This window comes from Echinops telfairi, unplaced genomic scaffold, assembly GCF_000313985.2.
Source record: "Echinops telfairi isolate 266 unplaced genomic scaffold, ASM31398v2 ScPeMD7_7458;HRSCAF=8496, whole genome shotgun sequence".
Taxonomy (NCBI): domain Eukaryota; kingdom Metazoa; phylum Chordata; class Mammalia; order Afrosoricida; family Tenrecidae; genus Echinops; species Echinops telfairi.
Genome location: NW_022111358.1, coordinates 11,485,860 through 11,505,601, shown reverse-complemented (window position 1 = coordinate 11,505,601; position 19,742 = coordinate 11,485,860). Strand labels below are relative to the sequence as shown.

Sequence of the window (19,742 nt, the reverse complement as noted above, 5' to 3'; positions counted from 1 at the left end):
CAGCATTCCCTGGGGACCTCGCCGCTCCGTTCCCTTGCTGTTCTGCTGCACCCCCTTCGGTTGGAGGCTCCATACTACTTCAGACAGTGTTCTGACTCAACTAAGGTTTTCACTGGCCAATTTTTCCAGAAGTAGGTTCCCGGTCCTTCTTCTTAGTCTGGCTCAGTTTGGAAGCTACATGAAACTTGTCCCCCTGGGTGACCCTTATACTGGTGGGATAGCTTCCAGCATCACAGCAACATGAAAGATACCACAGACAAGTGGTGGTCTGGTTCTTAGCATGCATTTAACAGTCAATTACAGGAACTAAATAATCATCTTCAAAGAGATCACTCTAACATTTTCCGAAAATGAAAACTACCTGGTTTCTTGGGGTGCGAGGCTGGAGTAGGGTGCATCTTAGCATCTCTGGAAAACCCATCTAGGTTTCCTTTGATGGCTTCCAAAGCGTCATCTCTACTCTTCTCTCCTATCTAAGAGAGAAACAACAATAGGTATGTCTCTTCACTTCTCTTTGGCTTCCTTCTCAACCCTCCCAAAGTAGATATCTGAATCTATTTCCGGCATTTTTACCAAAATTAATTCTCTAAGTCAAAAAATCTTTGATAAATACAGAAAACAAGGATATAACCTGATACTCTGTTGAATATAAAGATATTAAAAGGCCCGTTTGTAAATACTTGCGGATATAGCTACTACACATTAAATGTCCTAAAAATTAAGAAACCTTATTTCAGATATTCCCGAAGGGCACCTTTTGGCCAAATAATAGATGGAAATATAAAACAATATAACCCATGAAGAATATGCTGTTAGAATCATCAATCATATGAGACCAAAGATGAGATGATAAGGTGGGCAGGGAAACAGGGAACAGGAATGGGAACCCAGGAAACAGAGGGAGTTGCTGACACACTGTGGGTATTGCAGCCAATGTCATGGAACAATTAGTGTAGAAACTCTTAATTGGAAAATTAATTTGCTATGCAAGTTTTCATCCAGAGCACAATAAAATATTTTTTAAATGAGAAACTCATTTTTATTATTAGTCAGTTTAAGATTGAGGCGCCCGCCCCGGTGGCACAGTGGTTTAGTGCTCACTGCTAACTGAAATATGGGTTGTCGGAAACCACTCGCTGCTCTGTGACAGCAGATGTAGCAGTCTGCTTTCACAATGATTACCGACGTAGAAAACGGACCGGGCAGTTTTGCTGTTCCGTAGGGTGGCTGTGAGGCAGACTCAGCTTCATAGCACACAACAGGCTCGGAGCAATGTGTCCCAAGAAAAGATGACAGACAGTGCCGAGATTACAGAATGGACTGGGGAAAGAATGGCTGATAACCGAATCCTCAACAACAGGGCATCTTTATAGTAAAAGAAAATCTTTCACTCTGGGACCTGAGAAACCAAAATTAATCAACCACAGGCCCAGTGCGGGCCACTGTTTCAGCCATAAAAGAATGAGAAGAGGCACATGCGGGCCGACAGTGTGGCTACATTACCTTGGGTTTTACACTGCTCAGAAGTCTGAGCTTTTGCTTCTGCTCTTCAAACTGGCGTCTTTTTCTTTCTTCTTCTAAGAGCTTTTGCTGCTGCTCAAATCGTTTTCTATAGGAAATACAATCTAGTGAAGATCCAACTCCAGGGATTATCAACTGTGCTAGACTTGGATTGCTACTAATGGTTTTAGCCATTCACCTTGCAGCTATCTGTAGCCCTAGGCACTCCTCCAAAGTGATTGTATCTAACTGTATTCTTTTTAATTTTATTCTTCTTTTTACAGTAAGAGAGTGAGGCAGTGAGAGAGTGAGACAGTGAGTGAGGGAGGCAGTGAGTGAGTGAGGCAGTGAGAGAGTGAGGTAGTGAGTGAGTGAGACAGTGAGTGAGTGAGGCAGTGGGTGAGTGAGAGTGAAGCAGTGAGAGAGTGAGGCAGTGAGTGTGTAACTGTATTCTTATGAGGACGCTGCTCCCCCACTATAGTCATCTCAAAATATTTGAAAAGTCTAAAAATGATTTATCTACATAACGTGCCAGGGAAAAGGCAATTTTTTTCATATAAACGTAATCTCAGAGAACAGATAGACACACATAAAAGGCCTTTGTTCTGCACACAGAAAAGTAACTCACTGGAGAAAATGGTGTCGGAGGAGAGAAAGCACAATGATCTCTGGGGCTCGGGATTCCTACACTTGGGTCCAGCCTTTGATTTGTGTAACAATGTGCAATGGACTGAACTGTGTCCCCTCATATGTATGTTTGACTCCTAACCCTACATATGTAGCTACAATCCCATTTTGGAATAAGGTTTTCTTTTTTGTGAGACCATAGCAGTGTATGGCAGGACCCAAGCTAATCAGTTTTGAGCTATGAAAACAGCAAAGTCGGCACAGAAGCGAGGAAAGACAGATGTCATGTGGAGCACTCCAAAGAACATCAGAAAAGTTGAGATGAGGATTGCCCCTAACGTGACAGAGTGAGCCTTTCTCTAGAGCCCATGCAGTGAATTCAGACTTCCAGTCTCAGAAAATAAACTTTGTTTTTTAAAAACCATCCACTTGAGCTATTGTGCTAACTGTATCACTAAGAAACCAATACTCCTTTATTGATAAGTTGCCTCATTTCTCTGGAACTCACTTGCCCAGATGTGAACCAAACAACCAAATACCCTGCTGCTATCCAGTTGATGCTGACTCCTATCGCAGTCTCTGAGACCCACACTGAACCAGAAGCTACGGGGTTGATGGCCACTCCCTGTGCCCCCGATGTTACACAATCTAAATGCTCCATAGGTTTTCTTGGCTGTAAACTTTACTGTAGGAGTTTGCCAGGCCTTTCTTCCAGAGTCACTTGGTAGGTTTGCACTGCTGCCTTTAGGTTAGCTACCCATCGCAAACTGCTTGAGCCACCCAAGTGCCTATAGATGTGAAATGAGAAGGATGAAGCAGAGGATCTCTAAAGTCTCTTCTTTTGGCTCTAAACTTAAAGTGAAAGGTTGTTTTTTTTTAAGTTTTCAAAGACACACTCTAAAATAATAGGTTTCATGCTTCCTTGCTCTCCTTGAATCCTAGAGATCTCTTACTGCTGCTCTTCAGCAAACTGTTTCTGCATGTCTGGAGTGTACTGTGGGCCTGGAGGACGCAGTCCCAGGAATGGTGCTTGTCCCATGTAAGGAATCCCAGCTGCTGGTATTGGTCCCACTGGTATCCCTGCCTAGAAGAAACAGACGAAAGAGTAAATTCAAAAGTTAAGTTCTCCTTTTAACTAGCACAAAGAAAAACTGCAACTTCCATACATTCGTTTTTAATTTGTCCACTATATATTAATGCAGTCTTATAAAAGATTTAAGGAACATAGGCTCCTCTTAACATCTCCCCCACTTCCATTTCTTTTGTTTTCTTAAAGAGCCACACGGTTAACTCTCTGGAGAGAGAGAGAGTGTGTGTAAAATCTTCCAAGCTTTGTGTGTAAGTAAGATGCATTCCCAATTTATATTCCTAACTGATATTCACTAGAGGAGCCCTGGTGGCAGAGTGGTCGCCCACTGGGCAGCTAACTACAGGCCAGCAATTTGAAACCACCAGTCGCTCTGTGGGAGAAAGATAGGGTTTTCTACTCTCATAAACAGTAACAGTGATGGCAGACATTGGACAGGGCAAGATATGACAAAATAATAACTTATAAATTATCAAGGGTTCATGAGGGAGGGGGGAGCGGGGAGAGGGGAAAAATGAGAAGCTGTTGCCAAGGGCTTAAGTGAAGAGTAAATGTTTTCAGAATGATGAAGGCAAATGTGCTTTACACATTGATGTACGTATAGATTGTGATAAGAGCTGTATGAGCTCCCAATAAAATGATTTTTAAAAAGTTAGTCTCAGGAATTTACAGGGGTAGTTCCACCCTGTCCTATCAGGTCACTATGAGTCTGAATTGACTTGGTTATGAGCTCACTAATCCATAGTCCAGGAGGAGAGCTAGCATATGTTACATAGTTCAACAACAGCGAAGACTTTATATACAGGAATCATTCCACAAAAGGAATTTGATAACTGAATGAATGTTTTGATGTTCATTACTCTGTGTTCAATACGCAAACTTTCACAGAAAATAAAATATACTTCCCCAAACACCAAATCCATGGCTGAGTGTCTATTCTGACTCATAGTGACCCTATATACCAGAATAGAACTACCCATATGGTTTTGCTTTAACCACTCCTTCATCCTATATTTAATCACCGATATATATCAATACAACAGAACGAAGCTTTTTGAAGTATGCAGATAGAAGAAGAGTGTAACATAAAAGCTAGTCATAAAATCCACAATATTAGTGATAATAACAATAAGAGCAGCTAACTAGAACCTCCTCTATTGGTAAAAGGATCCCCTTTTGCCCCTAACTGAAGGCTGGCTCTCCTCTGAAGCCCCTTCATTTGGAGGTTCAGCTTCCTAGTGGAATGCTGGGGGAATAGTCCTTTCTTAAAGCCTTTTCCCCTCTCCCATTAAAAACCTGGCTACATTTTTTGCTACCAGATTTCATTACTTACTACCCTACCTTGTTATGTCATGTACTGATGCTCAACTCCCTCTCTCCTCAACTGATGCCTTCAGAACTTGGCTGTTCCCATTCTATTCTTGCACTGTTCTAGGTGATGTCACCAATCACATGGAAGGCTATTACCACTGTGGTCTCACCTCACGGACCCAGATCCCTCACCACCACCAACCAGTTTCCCATGGCCCTGTTGGACCCTTGGCCTTAGGAGTGCCGGTCAGCCAACTGTTATCATCGCTAAAACCTTGACTTGAAGTGTCTTACCACTTAGCCATTAACTCCTATCTTCCCAGCTCATATATTCATTCCAGAAATGTTCTTACTTCATTGATATCCACCATCCATTAATCTTACTCTACCACTTTTCCCACGATTCATTCCCTTTTCATGGCCAGCTTTCATTCCAGGGTTCAGCATTATAATACCCTTGCAGACATCCTTAAAGATCGTCTCCTAGGAAACCCCATCCTTGGTTAGAGTTAATTAAGTCCCTTCTCTTATCTTACAAACAGCTGGATTGTGCTGGTCAGAACACACTAGGTATTTGCTTTAAATTCTTGATCACAAATCTCAAGTAAATTCAGCATGATTCTATGTAAGGTTTAAATCGGGGCTTTGAACTGCATCATTCCAGTTCAACCTCCATACTGAGAATTTCTGTTTCTACTCCAGATATATTCAGTGAGAATCTAGCTTAACAAGATTCCCAGGTGATTCGTGTCTGTGTGCGCGCGCACATACACATACATAGATGATCTGTAAGAATCACCGGGGATCTTGTTAAAAAGAGATTCTGAGCCAGTTTATCTGTGATAAAAAAGCAAATGATCAGCAAGAGGTCAAACTGGATTGAATTAGTTTAATGGCCTGGTTTTAACACTATGCTATGTGGTGAAATTTGCGATGGGTCACTATATGGTCACTTTCTAGAATGATTTCATGAATGCTAAAAAGCAAAGTGTCTTAGGCAGTTGTCGGGAAGAGTACCCTATATGTCCATTAGTCACTTGTGTAGAAGGTTGTTCAAACCTAAATCTTTACTGACTGTAGATTTGCCCATTTCTGTTATTCTGTCCTTTCTTTATACAGTTCCCCAAAAACTCACTGCAATCACAGTGATTCTGATTCATAGCAGCCTTACAGGGCAGGGTAGAACTGCCTCTGTGGGTTTCTGATACTGGAAACCTTTACGGGAGTAGAAAGCTTCTTCTTTCTCCCCTGGAGTGACTGGTGCCTTCAAACTGCTGACCTTGTGGTTAGCAGTCCAATGCACTTGGGTGTCTATAAATTTGGAACTGCTATCTATATTTTTTGTGAATGTAGGTTTTTATCAAGTTTCTTTACCTATAGACTTGTAATGGTTTTTGCCTTAAAATCTATTTGTGGTCTGATTTTTTAAATTGCTATATTAGCTCTTTTTGTTTGTATTTATATTGTATATTTTTCCCTATCCCTTTACTTTAAATAGCTATGAGTAAGTTCATATGTGTACAGGCAATGAACAGATGACAGCAATTCTAAGACGCCAGTCCTTATAAGATGCGTTCTGACTTCATGTGTGTTAACACATGGGGGGTGGGGTAGGTCATTCTAGAATCAGTGACTGTGGTAACATGTGGCATAAACGGGGTAAACCCATGCTTGGTCACTCTAATGTCCATGCATGCTAAGCCATCCTGCTTCCAGTATATATAAAGGAACACACCTATCATGTAAGTCAGTATTTCAAATCTCTGGGACATTGATTTTCTTACTGAAAATCTACCAAATGACTTCTGATTTGATTTCTCATATGATTTGAATACACAGAGAATGCATCCATCATCTTGCTCTCCCAAGGACTGTCTATATCGTCTTCATTTTCTTACCTTCCATTTAATTCCTTAATCCATTCTAATTTGGCTTTGACCCTCTCCCCAACACTCCATCAAAATTGCTTTCACCTTCATTACCAGTGAGTCTTGTTTTGTGAAATCCAATGGACAATATGACTATTCATCAATAGGGAAATGATGGTAAAACTATAGTATGAAATATTACTCAGCCATTAAAAAACTTGATACAGATTTAGAATGTATTATGATAGACACGTGTGCTCTCACCAGTGTATCTGATTCTCTGCTCTCTGGGCAGCACATGGCAAGGTTGCATTTCCTTAGTTAGGTTAGGCACAACCTTGTAATTTGCTTTAGCCAGTGACTTAGCCAGAATTAACAATTTGTCTTCTCTTAAAAATTCCTGTTCCCTTGGCTTTAATGGCATATTTTCCACGGTGTTTTATTTTCTCCTTACTTCTGTGACTGCTCTTCTGATATTCTTTACTAGCACTGCATTCTGAGAGTTACGTGCTGCATCTCGAAGGTTCTACCTGGACTAGCCGTCTATAGACTTTATGGATGTTCCCATGTTACCCCTCTGGCATCAAGCTACATGTTGACGACGCCCACACCTGTACTCTTCAACCAGAGTTCCTGCTTAATTTATTAAACGGCACCTGCACAGCTTCACTTGAATGTTCCATGAGTTTTCAAAGTCAACATACATCATCAAACAAGTTTCTCCAACGTTTCTTTTATTAATAGCATCCTCAATGTGTTACTCAGGTGGAAAACTGGGAGTCAGCTTGATATTATCCTTTATTTCCAACATCCAATCACTCAGCAAGTGCTAATTCATTTCTCAATTAGTTCTCAAAACCATCCATCTCTCTATCTTCTGCCACCACCCTAATTTAAGTCACCACCATTTTCTAACCTCCTCTCCCTACGTCAGCATTTAAACGATTGCCCCTACATCTCTTCTTGTTCTCTTCTCTCCCTCCATTCCCCAAATAACAGGCAAAAGAATCTTTTAGATACAAATCTAATCGTATCCTCCACTGCTTTAAAATATTCAGGGGTTCACAAATGCCTCAGTTGCTCAAATATGCCACCTTCCCTGCTAGCTTAGGGTCGTTCTCTGCATGTAACTCCTGTCAGTATGCTCTTCTCCCATCTCTTCATCTGGCTAACAACTACTTTTCATTCATATTCAACTTAAATTCAATTTCCTGAGAGACTTTTGACTCCCAAGGCCAAGATAAGTCTTTTATGCATGTTCTTACCACATGTGCCACCTCTTGTGTGATTAGCTGTAAATGGATAAAGTATCATTCGGATTGTATCCAGCAGTCTTATGTACGAAGTTACTGCTGGACCCTTTAAGACAGAAGTCTATTCATCTGCTGACAAAGTCAAGTTTTGAGACATCATTTTATCAACCAAATGAATGCCCTCTGTGACGCCTTCTAGCAGACAGCCTGGTACTCTTTTCCCCCCTCAGCAATGTCTAATACAGCTTCCTTCTTGCTTTTCATATGTAGCATGTGGTAAATACTTCAGCAGCATCATAATCAATACACCAATGCCAACTGGGCTAATATGATATAATCTGGAGAACCCTGCAGAGGTACTGAAGACTTAAGTTCAAATCCCAGCTCACCTGTTTCCTCATCCCAATAGTGGAGCTGCCACCTGCTACAGACTGAAGTGCGTCCCTCACACAACGTATGTCAACTTGCTTAGGCCGTGACGGTTAGCATTAGGCAATTTTTCTCCATTTTGTGGTAGGATGCAATTGTTCTAGGGGTTGTAAATTCTAATCTTTAGGGTGTCAATGAGGCACAATTAGTGGCACTTATGCTAAGGAATGGTAGGATTAGCTTGCATCTTCTCTTTTGAGATAGAAAAGGTTTTCCAAAAATGAGGTCAAAGGGACATCCTCCTCCTACCCCCAAGAAAGTAGAACCAGGAGCAGAGTGTATCCTTTGATCCTGAGATCCCTGTGCTGAGAAAACCCGCGACTCAGGGCCAGAATGATGACGAGAGAAGCCCTCCCCGTGGAGCTGGTGCCCTCACCGCTGAGAGGACATACTTCCGTCTGAGAAGCCAGCCACTCTTGGTAATTTTTTTTAAAACCTTTTATTAGGGGCTCATACAACTGTATTGCAATCCATACACACATCAATTGTGTAAAGCGCATTTGTACATCATTCTCAAAACATTTTCTCTCCACTTAAACCCCCGACATTAGGTCCTCATTTTTCCCCTCCCTCCCCGCTCCCCCCTCCCTCATGAGCCCTTGATAGTTTATAAATGGGTATTTTGTCATATCTTGCCCTGTCTGACATCTCCCTTCACCCACTTTTCGGTTGTCTGTCCCCCAGGGAGGAGGTCACATATAGTTCCTTGTAATCGGTTCCCTCTTTCCTACCCATTCTCCCTTTACCCTCCCTGTTTCGCCACTCACACCACTGGTCCTGCAGGGCTCATCCGCCCTGGATTCCCTGTATTTTCAGTTCCTATCTGTACCAGTGTACATCCTCTGGTCTAGCCAGACTTGCAAGGTCAAATTCGAGTCATGGTAGTGGGAGCGGGGAGGAAACATTTAGGAACTAGAGGAAAGTTGTATTTCTCATCGTTGCTATATCGCACCCTGACTGGCTTATCTCCTCCCCGAGACCCCTCTGCAAGGGGATCTCCAGTGGCCTACTAATGGGCTTTGGATCTCCACTCCGCACTCCCCCCATCATTCACTATGGTAAGATTTTTCACTCTTGGTATTTCTGTTCAAACCTCCTACTTCACTAAGACACTGCCCTTTCAGAGCTGTTAAGAGAACTCTGTGAACCAGCTCAATCCAAAGAGTCGTAGTTGTGAGAGCTCTGAGCTTCCCGAGCAATGACACACTTTTTCCATGAGAACAGTGCTACATCTTACAATGGCACTTCACGGAAACATTCCCAAGGAATTTCCAAAAGGTCTTTCTAGATTTGTCTAAGTTAGTATCCAGATAAAGAAGTTACCAGGTTTCCCCTAGATGGCTTCTCTTGTTTTCTCTCATTTTTGTGGATTTATCTTCATTTGGTCTTGATGCAGACTATAATTATTTCTAAATATAACATTTAGCTCTTGGCACATAGTACGTAATGAACAATAACTCTGTAAACAATCAGATGAAGCATGTACCTGCATAGCAATAGGTCCTTGGGACATTTGAGTGCTGTAATTCATTCCCATCATGCCTTGCATATTAGGCTGCATGACAGAGACCACCGGATATCCTTGTTGTTGCATAGGCATCAGGCCTGATGGAAAACAGAGAGACACCATTGAAACCAACGCATTTTAAAGTTTATTTTCTGAAAACTCTTTTCCCATAAGACATGTTACGTGAGGGGCAGCACCAAACAAAAACCAAACATCCCGCTATTTTGTCAATTCTGACTCATAACGATCTTACAGGGCTGGGCAGAACTACCGTGGGTTTCTGAGGCTGTACATCGTATGGGAACAGCAAGTCTCATTTTCTGCTGAACTTGCAGTTAGCAGCCAAACAAGTAATCCACTCTCCCTTCAGGGCTCTTGGAGGGCAGCACAAGACACTGGAAAATGCAGTTAGGCTCTGCAGTCAGTAACTCTGAGTTTGGGTTAAATTTCAACTCCATCACTTACATAAGCCGTGCGATCCTAGGCAAGTTATAAAACTTTTATCTGTAAAATGTACCACAATTGATGTATAGATTGTTACAGGAACTGTAAGAGCCCCCAGAAAAAATTACATATATCTTAATACCCATCAGGCAGAACTTTTAAAAATCCATTTTACATGAAAGATTTTCATTTAAAAATAACAGTACGGCGTAATAGTGGCATTTAGCCATCAAGGTGGCTTCCAATGACTTCTGCCTCTTGGTATTCACTCCCTTGTGTTTTCTCCTCCTGCAATGAATAGGTTAACCTACATCACTGACAGGGCACTGTGGAGAGGAAAGTGTGTGACGTCCAAAGGTAAGTATTGAGAGCCGCAGACTAGTCCTTGCTCCCTTGACGCACTGGCTCTGGGGAGCGCCACTCCCACGTTAGCAGGATACGCCAGCAGTCCTATGCAGAAGGCCAGGTGGCGAGGAGCTGAGTCCTCCTGCTGGAAGGCACCACGAGGTTGCCATCCGTTGAGTGAGCCATCTTGGCGGCAGATCCTCCATCTAGCACCGGCAAGCCTTCAGATGACTCCGGTCCCATTTGACACTTAGCAATCTCATGACACTCAGCCTCAACAACCCAGTCAAACTCCCCCAATTCGTGATTCACAGATAAACAGTGTAGAATAATAAAAGTTTACTGTTTTTTACGTTTTGGAGTAATTTGCTTCTCAGGAATGGATCATGGATACAGTAACAGGAGCATAAAATCTAAAAGGTGACTCAAAATGCCACTTACGAGCTTTGAAACCATGGGCCACTTCATTTCTTTCAATGCCTTAGTTTCTCATCTGAAAAACTACCTAATGAACTCTTCCCTTTTACTACAAGAATAACTAATATGAGGGGCCTTACAAAAGTTCATGGGAAAATGGAATTAAAAGTGGATTGAATTTTTTCCATGACCTTTTGAAGTCCTCTCCTATAAATGTACCCTCCAAAGGCCATCAACCACCAAACAAAGTGTATTGTTCACCTTACAAGCCTGTCTAATGTTTGGCTAAAAGTCACAGTGAGTTCAGTTTCCAATGTGAAGACTGTCTAAGGGCCATAGTTCAGAGATAACACAAGTCTCTATCAGACCAGCAAGTCTATCTAGTCTCTGTTGTTGTTACTCTGAGTTTTGTTCCATATTTCTCTCCTACTCTATCAGGATCCCTTTCAGGGCTCTCCGCTATGACAGCCAGGCACCATCGACTTCTTCTGGTGTCAGGGTAGTAGAGGCTGGGATTCATGCCGTCCAGTAGTCCTTTGAACTAATTGTTTCCTTATCTTAATTTCCTTTACTCTTTTTAGTTCTGGATGGGGACAGACCAATAGTTTCACCTTAGATGGCTCCTCATGAGCTTTTAAGACCCCAGTTACTACTCACCAATGTAGAATGTATTGTCTTTCAGGACGTTAATTACGTCAATTGACCTTGATGCACTCGGAAACTATGTCTCACAGGGAAATATCATTCTGGTATTCTCTGATTTCAGGCAAGATCCATCTGACATGAACAATATCCCTCTTTGAACATCCTCTTCTGAACCTGACTTAAATTTCTGGCCGTTCTCTATTGATGTACTGCTGTAGCAATTTTAGAATTATTTTCAGCAAAATTTACTTGTATGATATATTATGTATGATGCTGTTTTAATAATTTCTGCATTTTGCGGATGACCCTTCTGAGACATGGGCCCAAACATGAATCTCTTCCAGCTCATGGGCCAGGTAACTGCCTTCCAAACTCCCTGGCATAGATGAGTGAGCCCTTCCAGCACCGAGTCATCTATGGAGACATCTCCGTTGATATTCTGTTAATTCCTGGAGCGCTGCTTTTCATGCGTGCCTTCAGTGTAGCTTGGACTTCTTCCTTCAACATCATCAGCAATTGGTCATGTGCTACCTACTAAAATTGCTGAACATGGGCCAATTCTAATTGATGTGGTGACTCTGCATTATTTCCATTTTCTGTTGATGCTTCCTGCATCATTCAATATTTATTCTAACACGCAAAATCTACAAACAATTCGAGAAAGGGGGTGGTGGGGGGGTGGTAGTGGTGAGACCAAACCACCTTTTGAGAGCTCTTTTTATCCTATAACTTTGTAAAATTGCAAAATAATAAGTCAGGGAAATAAACATTGAACTCTGTTAGTGCTATTCTAAAGAACAAAAGGTCCCAAATGGCTTGATCTAAATCCGGCACACCTCTAACTACAGACAGCTTAAATAATGCACACATGGGAACACAATGAACAGAATACAAGTGACCCTTGGGAAAATTTACCTGAAATTCAACCTCCCTGCTGATTATAAATGGAGACAAAGTCAGTAATGAGCCACTGGCCACCTGCTGCTGAGCGGCTCTTTATCTTCCATCTCTATCAGTATCCTAGGAGTGTGTTTCTCTATCAAAGGTCTACCACAACCCGTCAACACTGCTTTGTGAGATGCACCAATTTTCAGAAGCACCTGGGGGCTGGGGTGTGTGCAGTAAGCAGAAAAACCTAGAGAGCCAAGAGCAGATATGTCCCTCCTTCAATGCTGTGTCCTAGTCACACAGTAGCACAAGGCAAGATTATAGCCCTTCACTAGTGTTGACTTGAAGATAGGGCTCCAATTGGCATGATGGAGCCCGTGTCTGCAATCAAGAGGAAAAGGGCATACCTAGGAGAGAAATGTCTTGGAATAAAAGTGAGAGTTCATTGGCTTACATGGTACAAAAAGTTTGTTTTTTAAACGTGTGTGATTATAATAAGACCAGATTCCCTGGGTGGTACAAATGATTAACGTGCTTAGCTGCTAGCCAAAAAGCTGGAGGTTAGATTCACCTAGAGGTCCCTGGAAGAAATGCCTATCAATCCACTGCTGAAAACTCAGCCACTGACAATCCTCTGGAGCAACAGCTCTAGTCTGATCCCAGGGTTGCAATGGATTAGAGTGGACGTGACAACTGGTTTATGCTTTTCTTTTAAATAGGCAGACCACATTCACATAAAGTCAATTTGGCAGCAGAGACTAACTGGAGCTGCTAATTTCCTCATTCAACAGACTTCTACAGAGAACATGTTATGTGCCATCTCACGCTGGGTGCTGAAGGTACACTAACTAGCATGCAGCAGATGTGACACCTGCCCTTTGGAACTCCTCGCTGAGGACTAGAAGAAGACATCATTAAGAAAAGGGCAGCTCGTTTCATTTTTGTCACGTGCTCAAATTCTTGTCCTGAAAGACCTTCTCCCATCTCTGAGGTTAGACAACAATCTATCAATCTACTGTTTGGGAAAGTTTGGGAGAAGTGAAGATGCTTACTACTCTCCTAAATTACACAATTTTAAAGAACTTTTAAGGGTAACTGTCACATAGGTTCAAATTTGTAAGACATTTTTACTCTCTTTGGCAGCAATCGAACTTACTGTTTTGCTCCCTTAGTCTAAATAAAAACCAAAATAACATAACAGTAGGAAATAAAAGTTCAACATCTAAGCTTTGGCATACCTTGAGGGGGCCTTATTCCACTTGCAACTGGAAACATGAAGCTGAAAACAGAATAGAAATACATTATGACCTTCCTACGTAAAAAGATTTCAAATAAAACATGCTTTACACAAACAAAAGGAATTATAAATAGGTGTTTGTTTTGTTGTACAATAGTTAATTGTCCAACCTCAATACAGACTAAATGTTCATAAGATACGCAACAGTGCTCACAGGTTATTGTGGAGGAAAACTTCTGAACTAGAGGACAGAAGACCTGACTAGCCCTGGCTCTACCACTGTGGGACCTCTCTAGATTGCAATTTCCCCATCTAAAAAATGAGAGGGTTGGATTATATTAAGTTCAGTGAACATTAATGAGTGCCATCTACATGAAAGAAATGGATTATCTCACAACCTTGTTGAAGAGACAAATATCAGAAAAAACTATAACACAGAACAGAATGTACTAGATGCTAAGACAGAGGTCCAAAATACCAGCAGAAAGGAGATGAAAAGTATTCATTTTAATGGGGTCCATCTTGGCAGGTTTTGTGGCAGAATGCTGAAGGAAGAGAGAGGCACGCTCCATAGCTCAAGCAAAGGCTTTGAGACCAGACACTCAGATATGTTTAAAGGAATGGCTTATGGATGACTATGCAATACATCATCAGAAAATGATATAGAGTGTAGAGGGCCTTTAAAATGTCTTATTTTGAATAGTACATGAAGTTGTCAGAGGTTTTTAAGGAATAGAGTTAGCTTGTACAGTCAGACAGGAAGTTACTCTGGTAAAAGTCATAGCAGAGAGATGCTTTGAAATATAAAGACAGTGCTAGGCAACTATCACAATGATCTTAATAAGAGATGGAAATGATTGTAACTAAGTAGTGAGCATGAGAAAGACGCAGAAGATTATGGAAAAGGAAAAGTCAACAGAGCTGGTTGATTGCCACAAGGGGGAAGGAACTGCAGTAGAAAAGGCAGACAGAGTTGAAGATGATGCTGAGATGTGGAGCCTGAGCAACTGCAAGGATGGTGATGCTGTTTCGGGAAAGCAGGAGCCCAATCTGAGCAGGCCTGTGAGTGATGGCTGCAAGAGCACTCTAACAGGCCATCCAAAATGAAATCCAAGTTCATGAGGAGACCTAGATAAATGTAGCTGAGCTGACTCTGGTTCACGATGAGCCCACGCGTGTCAAAGTAGAACTGCACTTTATGGGGTTTCAATGGGGTTCTAATTTTTCAGAATCGATTGCCAGGACTTTCTCTCATATCTCTAATTCTTTGCTTAGCAGCCAAGAGGGTTAATCATTTCCACTATTCAAGGACTCCAAATCTTGCTCAAAAACGAAATCTACTGCTATTCGGTAGATCTCAACTCACAACAACTCTATCCGGGTTTTCCAAGACACCAAATCTTTATGGAAGCACGTAGCTTCATCTTTCTCCTCTGGAGTGGTTGGTGGGTTTGAACTGCCAACTTTGTGGTTAGCAGCCCAACATTCAACCTAGTTAAGTTAACCTACTTAACCTACAACAAAGCTCCTTAAATCTCGCTTAGGTTCTTTTAGTTAAAAAAAAGAAAGTTCTGTTTGTGAATGAAATAGCCAAGGGGTGTACATTTATAGCAAGAAGACAACTGGAGACCATGGGAGAATTCTTATAGGACTGTTCCTTGTGACCCAAAGGACCCCTTATGTCTGAGGAAGGACAGCATTTCAGTGGGAAGGGAGTTGTTTCCAAGGTTGACTGCAGTGGAAAACCCACCCTGTGGTGCAGTAGTTAAACTCTCAGCAGCTAACCAACAGGCTGGTGCCTCAAACCCACCAGCCACTCAGCAGGAGGAAAATGCAGCAGCGTGCTTCCAGACAGATTTACAGCTTTGGAAACCCTACAAGCCAGGTGAATTCTATCCTGTAGAGTCACTGTGTGTCAAAATTTGACTTGAGAACAAGGGGTTTGGCTTGGTGAAGACTGTAGGAAAAAGGAGCCCAGGTGGCTCAAGGGGAACAGACCAAATGATGTTTACTTGAAAAGGAATGACTTCCGTCTCTGAGATGGGTGGTCCTAGGTGGTACAAGCCTCCAGGTTGGTGGTGTGAACCCTCCTAGTGGTTCCATAGAAGAAAAGGCCTGGTAACCTGCATCCATCAAGAGCAGAGCTAAGAAAACCTGATGGAGGAGCACAGCTCTCCTCTGACATACACAGAATTGCCATGAGTTGGAAGTGACGTGACAGCAACTTGGCTTAAAGGAGGAAACAATCGGAGTGGACAAGGCTCTTAAGATCTAGACGCAGTGGTTCTCAACTTTCCTCATGCGGACACCCTGGGATACAGCTCCTCATGTTGTGGTGACCCCCCAACCATGTACTTCTTTTCATTGCTACTTCATAACTGTCATTTTGCTACTGTTATGAATCGGGCGACCCCTGTGAAAGGGTCGTTTGACCCAGAAAGGGGTCGTGACCTACAGGTTGAGAACCACTGATCTAGATGGAATTTCTAGATAGCCTTAAGAACATCCAGTGCAATCCAGAAGTGCATGCCAAATTTACGTGTTCTTACAGTTTTCTATTACATGCCCGCCTTCTCCAGGAAAAAGGATAAGAAATCAATAGTTTTCTCATTCTAGCATGTTTCATAAGGCGCTTTACCAAGTTCTAGTTGGACAGCCCTAGCTATGTGTACCCTAAATGACCACTGAAGGTACCTCACAGCCTCAAAGAGGACCGGGATCATTAGCAAATCCCTCTGCTGACGCGCAGGCTGGCCCACAAAGGGGGAGAATAGTGAACACCTTTTCTGAATGGCACACGAGCTATACCAGATAAGTAACGTGATTGTTGGGCAAAATGTTTAAATTTCAAGTTGAAATGTGATAGACCTCCACAAAAACACTTATTCAGGTACTAAGATTGATAAACTTAGGGTCAATGCATTTACGTAGCTGACATGTCAAGATTTTTCAAAATCAGTCCAGGAATTAAAATGATCATTAAGGCAGAAGGATGACGTAAAAACTGTTAAGTAAGATTTTCTTTCCCCAGTCTGTTATAATGTCACTGGGGCACTCTAGGTGATGCCCTATGGACCGCACCGCGTCAGGTCTCGTCTCTGCCACTGCAGGCCAGACAGTGGAACTGCAGGCTGGTCAAGGTGCTAACGAGGATCCCAAAACAAAATACACAACAAGGAAATGGAAAAAACACATGACTTATTCCATGAAATATGTATCGGCCCAAACTATTTACCCACGTAGCATTCACATGATTATCTGAAATTCTTAGATGTCAACATTTTTAAATATTAGTTAGAGAAGCAGCTAGGAAACAGGACGGCAAAAGCTTGCAAAAAACTAGATAGCGAAATAACCAACAATTTGATTTCAAAGATAAATCCATTCATTATCAGTGTTCCAATAAGAAACCAAAACTGTGAATTTTACTCGTCGCTGGCCTTTTTCATGCCCCCAGCTCCCAGGTTTCTTTTGCTACTAATGTAGAACTGCTCAGTACTTCTCTGGCCTTGAGACCTTCCCGACAAGATCGCTCCATCTCTAGACTCTTACCCTTTTCCAGTTTTTCCATGCAACACAGGTGAGGTGCATCTTCCTAAAGAACCATTTTACAATGCCACACCGAGGTTAAAAATATGTAATGGTTCCTCCCTAAGTTGGATTTCTGTCATTTGTATTCCAAGACCTCTTCAGTTGGGGCACAACTTCCTTTGGTCACTTTTCTCTCCCCAAACTCTTCGGACTTAATGCCCCAGTCAACCTGGGCTACCTGCAACACAGTTCCCTAAGTGTTCATTCAAACCTTCTACTTTTGGTCAATCTTCTTGACCAACTGAATGGCCTAGCTAAAAAACGACTTCTTCTTGCCTTCGGTGTAGCTTGGATCCACAAATATTCATAAAGTGATTTTTATATACAAGAGAGAAGCTGTGGAAGAAGAAAAGATGAGGAAGCCCCCAAGGAGTTTATAAAGTGATAGGAGAAATAAGACCAGTTCCCAAATAATACACAAGAGAAGCATGATCTCTTGTTCTCCTTGATCTTGTACTATAGTTATTTTGTACACTCCCCGAGAGGGGGTAGGGACACATCCTAAATAGCTTTTTAACTGATTACAGTACCGAGAACCATACATATACATACAGATACTCAAAGAGTATTACCAGTTGAATGATTACAGATTAACCCCACACCTCTCGACTCTTATTTTCTACCTTCATTTCAAAAAATGTATAACCTTGGGCAAATTTTACCCTTTATACAACCTATCCTTTATTCTAAAGTCTCCCATTCAAAATACCAATAAAATTCAAGTGAACACCAATAAAACTGGGAAATGCTATTGCTTCTAGACTCCTAGAACAAGAGGCTTTGATCTTTGTAATATGGTCAACTATAGTGCATGGATTTCTCCATCAAAAGCTTAGAGAGGTTGCCTGGTTCTTTTTCCTTTTCCCTACAACACATTTAAACCACCTTAAGGTTCACTTCCATGTAAAACAACCCTTATAAGATACAACTTTATAAAACACCAAAACCAAATCCACTGCCATTGCGTCAATTCTGACTCATAGAGACCCTACAGGTAGATAGAACCGTCCTGTGGGTTTCCGAGGCTGTCACTCTTTGTGGGAGGAGAAAAGTCTTTCTCCCAAGGAGTAGCTGATGGGGTTGAACTGCTGACCTTGAGGCTAGCAGCCCAACTCCTAACCACTGTCATCAGGACTCCTTTATAAAACATAGTCCTTATAAAAATGCTGTTCTCTCAAAATCATAGCATTGATTTTTATTCTAAACTTTTATTTGTTGTTATTGAGCAGATATACAGCAAAACATATACCCCACTATTTTCTGTAATACTTGTGCTGTATTTCAACCATCAATAGATATGATTTTTTTCCCTTGTATCTTCACTAACAATTGTATGTTCTGTTTTTAACATTTGTACAAGGCTCCATTTGTTTATTTTCTTTTGCTATTTGTACTTATATTAGGTCATCCATTGTTGAAAGCTAGGCCAAACAGCATTGCCTCTGTTTGCTCTAAGAATTTTATGGTATTAGTTTGCACACTTAGGTTCTTAATCCATTTTGAATGTTTTTATATATGGTGTTAACAAATGAATCCTGTCTTACTTTTCTGCATCTGGAAACGTAATTTTCCCAGGACAGTTTATTAGAGACTCGTTTCTCTAGCAAATGTATTTAGCACCTGTCAAAATCAATTGACCACAGATATTTGAGCTTATTTCTACACTCTCAATTCTATTCATCTTTATATTTATTGTCAAAGCTTTCAGTTGGCAGTCCCAAGATGTGAGAGGAAATGAATCAAGGGCCGCCCACGCGGGCTTTTCTGGCTAGGATGTTCTTCTCCTAATATACAAATAAGCACCTGCAGGAGGTGACTGCCTTAGAAGACTTTATAAGAGCGTTGGTAACTCCAACATCAAAACGTTATGTATCAAAAAACGAATGCTTCATTGTCCAAAAGTATTTAAGTTACTAAAGATTAAAAAAAAAGAAGCTAATGTTACCACGGAGTATGTGTGATGTGGGTTGGCTAATAAAGCGAACACCATGGAACTGGGATGCGACCTATGAGTAGCTCACTATGGAAATGGGATGCGACCTTCTCCGAAGAAAGCCGTTCCCAAAATGATACAGAACTTTTCTGAAGTTTGCAAATAAATGTTCATTTCTCAACCGGTCTGAGAAGGAAGGGCAGTTTCATTAGCTGAAAAAGTGACTGGGGGCAGGTGTGTCGAAGGGTTAAATAAAAGTCTGCAAGCTTGAATAACTGCGTTAACTGCTCTCAACAGTGACTTTCCTTCCTGTTCGACTTTAAAACGTGTTTTGGACAAGTCTTAAAGAGTTCCCTCTCCAGGAGACGAGCTCTCTCTGGAGACAACGATTCCTTCGAAGCGCTTCAGATTTGCGCGCTGTTCCCGTGTGCTGAAGGAATCAGGAAGGGACGCCCTGCGCGAGGAGCGCGCACAGCACGCCCGCAGCACCGGCCGGAGAAAGCGCTGTGGGAGCAGATGGGTCAGCGCGGCCTCACAGGCAGCCCAGCTGCGACGTCGGCAGAGGCAAGCCCGGCAGGGCTCCGAGGGACGGCGCTGCCGTTGGGGGCCTCTTGCCCTCTCCCCTGCCCCGTCCGGCGCGAGCTCGGAACCCCGCCCCAC

At 42.0% G+C, this 19,742-nt stretch overlaps 1 protein-coding gene across 9 annotated transcripts in view; it reads right to left on the bottom strand.

Moving 5' to 3' along the window:
* SYNRG (synergin gamma) overlaps nucleotides 1-13,605 on the bottom strand; it is a 75,829-nt gene extending 62,224 nt beyond the window's left edge. For all 9 annotated transcript variants that reach the window (XM_045299911.1, XM_045299912.1, XM_004707363.2 and 6 more), the window contains exons 1-5: nucleotides 13,560-13,605; nucleotides 9,562-9,680; nucleotides 3,081-3,211; nucleotides 1,504-1,609; nucleotides 362-473 (exon numbers count right to left, since the gene is read on the bottom strand). In XM_045299911.1, the coding sequence (XP_045155846.1) occupies nucleotides 362-473; nucleotides 1,504-1,609; nucleotides 3,081-3,211; nucleotides 9,562-9,680; nucleotides 13,560-13,596 (505 nt within the window). In that variant the 5' untranslated portion in view covers nucleotides 13,597-13,605. The remainder of the gene's footprint in view (nucleotides 1-361; nucleotides 474-1,503; nucleotides 1,610-3,080; nucleotides 3,212-9,561; nucleotides 9,681-13,559) is intronic.
* Between the last annotated feature and the right edge of the window lie 6,137 nt (nucleotides 13,606-19,742).